The sequence below is a fragment of the Eutrigla gurnardus genome, assembly GCF_963514095.1.
Source record: "Eutrigla gurnardus genome assembly, chromosome: 3".
Lineage (NCBI taxonomy): Eukaryota > Metazoa > Chordata > Actinopteri > Perciformes > Triglidae > Eutrigla > Eutrigla gurnardus.
The window spans coordinates 13,054,297-13,064,333 of record NC_139917.1 but is presented as its reverse complement, the minus strand read 5'-3'; the positions used below and the strand labels follow the sequence as shown (position 1 = coordinate 13,064,333).

Genomic DNA, 10,037 nt, shown 5'->3' with positions numbered 1-10,037 from the left:
TTCCAAAAAATTATTTTTTATTCTGAAGGACCAATAAAATTATGGCAAATATTTACAAATAATTACTTCTTAGCTTCACATTACAGGTACATAAATGGAATAATTCACCAACAACAGTCACTCAGGTGAACGGATGGACAGGTACACAGACTGAGTATGAAGAGATGCATCAAGCAAACTGCAATTTAATATTTCACAGTAAACTCAAACCAGGGAATAAAATAACAATAATATTATAATTAGAAATATGAAAAATAAGCATAATATCAAATTCACCATTTATTTCCAGTTTTTCTGAACAAAATTGGTCACAATTCAGGAACAAACAAACAAAAAAAAAGTAAAGAGAGAAATCAAGTGATATGATATCTTTGGCAAATTCGCACTGCAGTAAATTACATTCAAATATTAAGACAACACACAACACACAAAGAGAAAAAACACCAAGTTTTGTTTGCAACTACTAGAAAATCGAATAAAAAACATACACGTTTTCTTAAAGAAGCATTTCTTTTACTTTTTTTTTTTAAATCCTCCCCTCCAGAATATTTGAAGGCATTTATCTTCATTTTGTGTTTGTATCTGTAAGTCTTTTCTGCTATTTCATATGTTTTTTTGTACAAGAATCTATTATTTAAAACAGGCATCACAGGCTTTGGTGAATGTTACAGATATGTTTTCTTTTTGCCGCGTTAGATTTTTGAAGAACAGAGCAAGCTGAATCATTGAAACCCTAATTACGTCTCTGCGTTCTGATGTACTTCTTTCCATCTTTTGTTTGTTTACTTTTATTTAACAAAACGTCACAGATATAAATATCTCTTTAACACCCCATATAGGAAGCCATGGACACAAAAAAACTCCAGATTGTTACACGAAAGGCCACAGTAAGGTGAAAAATCATGTCTTTTTTTTTTTTGATTGAAACATCTGCTTAAAAAGCACAGTTGATTTTTGTAGGCTGTGTATTTCTCCTCTTCCACAGTTGAATAATATTAAGATGTACAGAACATTGTAACACTTCAGTATGAGATCTGTCCAGAGCCTAGTTATATCAGCAAGCATGAAACAGATTGTGCCACTAATTGCTGTCAAGATGTGATGCTGAAATCCCCTCAGGTTTTACGAAGGCAGTAGCCATCTTCATGGATTCATATTGAGATACAGTCAGACGGTGCACACTCGGTGAGAAATCATAATAAAGGGGGGGAAAGTAATTTGCATTTATTTCAGTTTCCTATTTGATTTGGAGCTGATATAAAAGTAAAATAAATCAGGATGCAATTGCATTTTCATGGACAGTAAACTGGAAATGAAACGTCTTTGTTCGACGTGAAACCAGCGTTTCTTTGTGTTCCTAAATGCTCGACAGATACCTGAAAGAGAAAACAGAATAGGAGATGCGATCTTGCAGAATGTTCTCGGCCAAATAAAGATACCGGCAGCAATATTGCCATTGAAATGACCTCGCTTTTGGCACAAAACACCCTGCTTCATTCCTATGCAGAATTTCTGACAGGACAGTGAGCATCACGTCTGAATAGTCAGGGAGAAAAGTAAGAAAGGGAAAGGGGGGGGGGGGGGGGGATTAATAGGGCTGTCTGAAGAGAGAGCGAGGACTTTTAGGAGAAGGTCACAGGCCTGAAATCAACAGAATAGTTTTAATATTCCTAATCCTGGTGGTTTAGCAGTGCTACAGGAGGAGAGGGGAGACGAGTGCATGAGATATGATGAGATTAGGGCTTAGGGAGTGGGGGGGGGGGGGGGGGCTTCTGATGGCACAGCAGGTTTGGCCTCCCCTGGGGAACACAGGGCCACAAGAGGAGGGGCGATCACCACTCCGCAAAGGACAAAGGGAGGGAGAAGGTGTGTGTCTGTACTATTTGCTTATATTTGTGTGTGTATGTGTGTGTGTGTGTGTGGCCTCTGCCCGCCGTGCTTCCTACAGTACCACCCACAATGACGTTCCCCCTTCACCGCTGCAGTCAATGTCACGGCTGCCAATCGAAACAACTGCAGGGCCAATGAGAACGCGCTCTCTCCCCATGTGAACCAATTAGGTCAAAGCGATGGCAAGGCAAGCTGTGTCACTATGAGATGCATAGTTAACAAATAATCCTGTTAATGTATGGCTGGATTCTTGGCTACACCGGAGAATGAATTTGCCTGTTTGGCGGCTCCTCGCGAGCAGACGCAGGAGGCTCGACCGGGTTCACCTCCTCAAGGAGAACCACGTTCAATCGATATTCCCTCCTGTTGACAGTGGTGCGTGTGTGAGTGTGTGTTTGTGAAACAAAAGGGGTGTTATTCATTTAGAAGATGCTCAGGTTTAATAAAGGGGGGAAAAGCAATATTAATGAACAGACTTGTAACATGTCTGTCACTTACTTGGCTTTTTGTGTGTACATTTTGTGCCTTTTTTCCCTACTTGTCAAGCCAGTGGGTCCTGTTTAGCCCTGATCCGGCACCATATGTATCACCGTGCTGTATGGATATTTCTCACAGCTTGTACATTTCTGTCAGGGATCTGCTCATGTTTTACGGTAGAAATGATGACAATATTAACTCGGTGGATGGTGGGAAGTCTTCTGTGGCTGTTTCATGAACGTCTGCACCAAATGTGCCCTTCGATGCAGTGTGTTGTAACGCTGTTGAGATATTTATTCACTGGAAGTGGGGGGAAATAATTAGCCTGCCGGTGGTGTTACAGAGGTAATGTTGTGACATCACCAATGTCATTTTGATTCATCCTCTTTGTGGAACATGAAGGTTTGCACCAAATTCCATGGCAATCCATGAAATAGTTATATGGCTATATAACACCTTATTTGTTCCGTCAGAGAAAGCTGTTGAATACGACATTGGGAGCGTTTCTATTGCCTGTCAATGGCTCTCAACACCAAGGCTGAGCCGGTGGCTCGCAGCTAACAGTGCTCACAGTGCTAACAGTCGCATTCCAGACAATACCGCCAGTCAGGATGGCGTTATCACATGTAACCGCTGTATGAGCGCAGGGCAGAGCTAGCCAGTGGGGCACTCTCACATGTACGAAAGCACTGTCGGCCCAGCTACGTAAAGCGAGGAGAAACGCTCTGATAACAACACACACAGAGGGACAGCGACTTCATTCTCTGCTCAGATAGACATCACTCCGCTATATCTTTACATTGCAAATATGCGTTTGCTGGCTATATTAATGCTCACAATCTTATATTGCAACTCGAGTCAATCCAGGGCCGGACTCAACAATAACTGGCACTCAGTGCTGCCTCCTGTGGCTGGAAGCTATATTGCAGCAATACTAGCAATTACAACTTTATACATCTTCAGGCCACCGGATGAGTTCCACTGGATTCTCCGCTGCTGAGCATCACTCCGCTTGATGAGCCACCTTTTGATTTTTTTCACAATCGCTTATATTGACTGAAACAGACCTTTTTTTGGAATAAAATTTAGATTTTTGCTACTTTCCGGCCGCCTGATGTCATTTGTAGATTCATTTCAGATCAGAGAAGTTGGTTTTTAACATTATTGCCATGAATCTGTGGCTGGACAGATTCATGTATGTTAGAATAGGGCGCTGGATCAGGGCTTAGTCCTGTTATCAGAGACACAATGTTCCTATTGAAATTACTTGTTGTTACTCATTTGTGGAAGGCGTTATATATAATCAACAACCCTGTGTTCTCATGGGCAGATAGGCAGCGTTTTGTTTCAGGAGTTACAGGGAGGGACGCTGAATCTTGCTTTAGTGATGCATGGTCGGGGGGAGGTGACATATAAAACTAAAGGCACTGTCCTTGTTTTCAGCTGGTGTGGTTCAGGTTCAATAATGCCTCAGAAAGATCAAGAGAGAAAGACAGAAATAAGGAAAGGCTCCTGCTGCACGCCGGCAGCACAGCGGGCGAGCCATCATAGGAATCTGCTTTAGAGTTGTGCGTGCACAACTTTTAAGGTCTACAAATGTAAAAGGATCCACTCTATCACTATTTCAAAACCCAGAAACAACAAAGATTTAGAAACTAACAGCTTTGTCCTGTGTTTATAGGTATACGTTTATATAGCTTTATTTTACGTCTCGTGCTGCAGATTTGGTGCCTTCAGTCTGTTAGCTAGTAAAACTACACAGTAGCAATGAAGCGCTACGGTCAGCTCACACATACCCCAAACAAACAAACAAAATATGTGTAAACACTTGCAGACGATGGCTAAAACAACACCACACGCCTTAAGTCTTTTTTTTTTTTACCATAAGGAAAGCTTCATCGCTAGAATCTAAATTCAAATGTGAATCATTGAATTTGCATTTGACATTATGACTTCTCTTCTCGTTCACTGATTACTGTACAAGTCTTGTATGGACAGAAGTGAGACAGGAAGCTACGTACAGGTTCAGGAAGATATTGCCCTCTCACAAGATCGACACTGTGGGCCCTCGAACACTTCAGAGGGATGACAAACTGATTTGGGATGACCACTGAAGGGCAAATCTGTCCTACTCTGACTGTACATGATGGGTAAGGCCTCGACCCTGGTGTCATACATTGTCACAGCGCAGAACTGATGTGGGAGACAAACAAAAATAAAACAGTTTCACTTGTTTCGTTTTTTTCCACGGAAAGCAATGATTTTATAGAAACAATTTCAGGTTGTCAAACAGCAGGACAAGCACTCAAAAGGGGAGAAGAAGAAGAAGAAGAAGAAGAAGAAGAAGAAGAAGAAGAAGAAGAAGAAGAAGAAGAAGAAGAAGAAGAACTTAATGGTTCTAAAAGGAAGTCAATAAGTAAAATGGCGCCTTTAAATGATGATTGAGTCTCTTTGTGCTTTTGTAGTTAGTCAGCCGATCCACTAGGGGGGGCCCATCTTTGGGGAGTTTAAAGAGAGAAATAGAAAGAGAGCGAGAGAGAGAGAGAGAGAGAGAGAGAGAGAGAGAGAGAGAGAGAGAGAGAGGGTGCCACTGCTTCCTGGCTCTTCATCATCAATATTCAGGAAGCAGATAAAAATGGCGTATTATTCGGTGGCACCTGTGTCAACTGATACCAGGGCGACAAACTCTACACAAGAAAATCAGATCATATTTATAAACAAAGACTTATTTTCATAGTGGACGTTTTTTAAGATTTCACTGCATCGTCGTCATCATCATCATCATCATCATCATCACTATTCTAGCACAACAGCGTGACACATTATAAATCATTACAGGCATTCACTCTCATCACGGAGTGCAGCGCAGAAAAGCTTCTTAATATATTACTCTGTGTCTCCTCCCATTATAAATAGCTCTTGATCAGGACGTAATCTTGCCTGGGGAGGGAGGATAGCACCCTCCTGGACAATAACTCTCCCTGGTGGATTCCATTTAGGTCTGATGTGAGTGTGTCCACTGTTCACTTTACAGCAGAGGGCTCAGGTTTTTTTAGGCTGTGCTTTTAGCTGAAAGTCCTGTCCGTCAGTCAGCGGCATTCACTTTGAATGCTGGACGCTCTGTGATACACACTGGAAACTGGCTGCAACCGCTGGAATGGAGCGTTTGCTAAAGCTCACCCCGAACAGCGATTATCCAATCGTAGCTTGGCAACCATAACCAAGCGCGGCAGGCCTGTCAAGCTCTGGATTTCTCCACATGTTGAGGCCGTGTGCATGGGGCTGTAGTAAGAGAGCTGCTCCACATTTAAAGAGACCGGAGGGTAGAATCTTATCTTATTTATGAAAGGTTAAACTGTAGGCCAGATTTGCAAAGACTTGTGTGCCTGTTTTTAGTCGGTGAAATCGATGGTTTCCAGCTAGGAATGCTGTTTTTTGTATCCATTGTTTACAGTGTTGATGGTTGATGGAGAGCTTGACAGGCATAGCAACAGTAATGCAGGGGGGCGGGGCTTAGAAAACAGCCAATTGTGAAACCGAACACTCCCATTGAAAATGATGGCATCCCATTAATCAAGCATTGTGATACCAGGGGGAATGTGTTGGACCTACAGTAAAGGGACGAGAGTGATAATGATATGGGTGATTTTGGTCATTCAAAGTGATGAGAATTGGATTGTCTTTACTTCACCGTAGCATGGCATAGAAAACTTGATTGATTGATGTTGGGGCATAAAAAGACGCTGTTTGGAAAAAGTCATTTTGCTCGAAATCAACTCCAAAAATATTCCCAACCTGGAAAACACGACATTTTACCCAGAAGATCACAATACAGGTTCAATCACTGCTGCACACACAAGTCCACTGACTTCTATAGGATTTGTAGATGACTTTAAAAACATGATGGGAATACCGAGCCTTGGTTTATTATGGGAGGGTCCAAATTCACTTGCTCCTGACAGGTTCTATATCTATCAACACTGCCATGCCTGTGTCCTCACAGTAATGTAATACCCAACCAGCCCGTCTGTGTAGCAGCCCAGCGGTGCGTTTTGACAGCTTAAGTGTCAATCAAAGAAAAGTTCACTGACGTCAAAAATTTGAAATCTTGGTCCTCATTGTTGTCCGTGCACAGGCAGGTGTGTACTGTGCAGTGCTGGTGCTATCCGCTCCCTTGTCCCCCCCTCGTCTCCTCGTCCTCCTCTTCCCTTAGTAGGCGGGGTCAGTGGCGGTCGTAGGCGGAGGCTGTTGCAGTGGCAGCCGGACCCGCCCCTCGTGATGTTGCACTGTAGTAGTAGGGTGACCCTGGGGAGGAAGACAGAAACACATCTTTCAATTTCAGGGTCCATTTTATTACAACTTGAGTCGTGTTTTTGTAGTTTCAGCCTTATTCCTATTGGTTATGATATTGCACTGACCATTTTTGGTCACTTGGGGCAGTGTAACAAGCTGTACACTTTGCCTACAAACCCGATAGATATAGAGAAATAGCACTCCAATAGAAGCAGGTGGCAGGTCTGTATTCATCATTGGGAAAGGGATATCGGTAAACCCAGTACTGTGGATATGCGAGCCGTTACGATACAAACATGAAACAAGGCAGCGTTTGGAGGGAATCTAAGAGGTGAGCGACATCGCTGTGGAAATAGATCGCTGCTTTGTGCCATTTGAGGAATGATCAGAGCCTTCTGTATGCGCCTTAGTTGTAGTTGCTTGAGCTGACCAGCCAATCAGAGTGATTCCTGTCACCGTCAGGCTCCACCACCAACCGTGCAGGACACATAGGCCCTGAGACACACTGATGGCCCATGTTTGGCCACCAGCTTGATGTCTCAGGGTCTTAAGTCCAATATTCACTCCCTATGAAGCTCTGTTTGGTCTGCACCAAAGCTCAGGGAAATATCTGACTATGTTGCGTTTTAGCTGCCTGTGTCAAATCCATGAAAAAAATGACCTGAAATGACTTCTCACTTGATTTATTATCTCAGTAGACAAGTAAACAACCAAAATGCCACCAACCAATGAGTGACATCATGGTGACTACGCCAACCTCTTTTACATTCATATAAAATACATAGTCTATGTTACAGATAGGAATGATGGTTAAAATGCCAACAATGAGACCCAGGTTGTAATGAATCTGAATTATCCTTGTTTCTGAAACGTGGAATGAGCAGCTTCAATTTCCTGTAAAGATTATATTTTACTTTGAATGTAAGTAGTTAAAGGCAGGGGTGAGATGACATGAGCTGATGAAGCTAATGAAAAAAAGTCGTCTCCTTGTCTTGTATAACCACTGAAATGAACTCGGTCTACTTTCTGACACTTGTCTCATCATCTACCCCCCCACCACACACACACACACACACACACACACACACACACACACACACACGATCTAAGTGACAGTCTAAGCTGACACTCTGAGTACAGCTCTACTATTGCTGATCCCTTGAGTCTATTCTCTCCTCAGGGAAGAGGTCAATTCAATACTGTAACCCCAGAGCACACAGAAACTCATACTCACCTTAACACACACACACACACACACACACACACACACACACACACACACACACACACCTGTCTCTGTCACTCCTATCCATCAACGTGGCTGTGTGTTGACAGGTTATGTCTGTCCACAGTCCAGGTAATCTCAGGAGGCTCTTTGGGGAAGTGAGGCATTAAGCCGGTCTGACAAACTATTTAGTCTCAGTCAAGACTTCAGACACCCTCTCTCCCCTTTTGCCTCTTTTTTATGAAAAAAACTCCCCTTTCTTTCATTTATCACCTCTACTCCCTGCCTCCCCCACCTCCCCTTTACATCATAGCCTCTTCCCTGCTGCCATCAATCTTAGACCTTTCAGTGTCTCATAATGTGCATCTTGTCCTCATGTTATGTTGCCGCTCATCCGTTATCATACTAAAGTTCTCTTACAGCCTCTTCCCCTTTTCCCCCTCCTTCTTCATCTCTGTCTTCACCCTCTCATCACCTCATCATTGCACCTCTGCACATGCACCTGAATGACCACGCATTATACACTTCCATTTGCTTTCTTTCTTAGTCCACCTACCTTGCATCTGTCCTGCCTGGCTGGTGAAGAGACTGGAGGAGCAGCCGATTTCCGTCCCCAGGAGAGACCCATAATCCTGCTGGAACACTGGGGACAGATGGATGGAGGGAAGGGGGTGAGGAGAGGGGGGGTCAGATCACCACAGTTCAGATCAGCACTGACCCTTCTCACCTATTGACCTTTATAACACTGTCACCCACTGACTGTTTCACCTTTAAACGTGACCCCAAAAACGTCTCCCTAGACAACCACTCTGTTTTTGGCTCTGGGTTAATTTCTCCTCTTAAACACTGATGAAGAGTCTTCATCTTAAAGTGATGAATGTTTTTTTTTCTCATTAGTTGGTAGGAGTGACAGATTATGTTATTGTATAAACATATATTTCCATTTTCTGGAAAATCGATTGAGAAATTCTGAATGGGCAAAATAACCAGGACTCTTTGTTTTTGGCTAATCAAGTAAATGACAAATCAAGGTATTTCATGACATTCATTCAAGAATCCAATAAGACGTTTTTCTCATTGATTTGCAACATCATGCAATATCATGAGATATTAAAAGGGTACGTAGTGCAGTTTAAATGATACAGCAAGTCTCTGATGGTATTATACTGTCATATCGCCCATCTTTAGTTGTAAAGTAGAAGAAAAGCCACAATGCAACATGACAATAATCGATAAACGGGAAACATTTCACATTTCTGGTGCTGGAACATGTTTTTCAGACAGATGCTCCCTTTCAAAGTGGATTACGTCATAGGTTATATATCCACTGATATCGCCTGCTCACTGCAGTCTGATCACTGCTCGAGGCAGTTTGCTTCGGTGTCAGACATTAATGTGAGGTGAAAAATAAGTTTCCACCTCGTCATCAAACTATGTCACTCCACAACGGTCGCAGTAAACACGTGTTTCTCCGTCTTACTACATACTACGTCATCCTCACACTCCTGGGGCCTTGTCTCTGAGTGGCTAATGATGACACCAGCGGGTTTACATTGTGGTTATTTGAAAACAAAGGTAGAGGGCGCCTTGTGCGTCGCTATCAGACGCTGACGGTCGCGACAACACGTCGGTATTTGAGTTGGAAGTGCTGAAAGTATGTGGTCAGAGTCAGCTTTCTCCACTGTAACTGTAACATGAAATCCCAAAATGCAACACTGATGATATGCAGATAAATGCCGTCCAATACGCTGCCCCCCTTACTCTCTCTCTCTCTCCATTCGCACCCCAAATTGCCTCTTTTAAAAGCTCCTTTCACCGACCCATTAGTATGTCTATGATGTATTGTACTGTACGGTACAATACAGACAGAGATGTACTATAATGGAAACACTGGACAGTGGAGCATGAAAGATAGAGCGTATTACATGGGAATATTAAGAAGAGGTTGAACTGAGATGTGAGGTGGAGTGAACGTGAAACTCATTGATACAATTATCGATCTGGTTGTGGTGAACTATGTGGAGATATGGGATTCACCTACCTAATAAACTGGGGTTAGGAAATCTCCACGATTCATTGTACGTGGAATACTGGGGATGGGAATATGGACTTCCAGAAAAATCTCCCCCTGAAAGAAAGCACAGGACAAGAA

General features: G+C 42.9%; 1 protein-coding gene across 4 annotated transcripts in view; it reads right to left on the bottom strand.

Moving 5' to 3' along the window:
• The window catches only part of pax5 (paired box 5), a 57,148-nt gene continuing 47,111 nt past the window's right edge, over positions 1-10,037 (bottom strand). For all 4 annotated transcript variants that reach the window (XM_084005178.1, XM_084005181.1, XM_084005179.1 and 1 more), the window contains exons 9-11: positions 9,927-10,013; positions 8,442-8,528; positions 1-6,672 (exon numbers count right to left, since the gene is read on the bottom strand). In XM_084005178.1, coding sequence (XP_083861304.1) covers positions 6,590-6,672; positions 8,442-8,528; positions 9,927-10,013 — 257 coding nt within the window. In that variant the 3' untranslated portion in view covers positions 1-6,589. The remainder of the gene's footprint in view (positions 6,673-8,441; positions 8,529-9,926; positions 10,014-10,037) is intronic.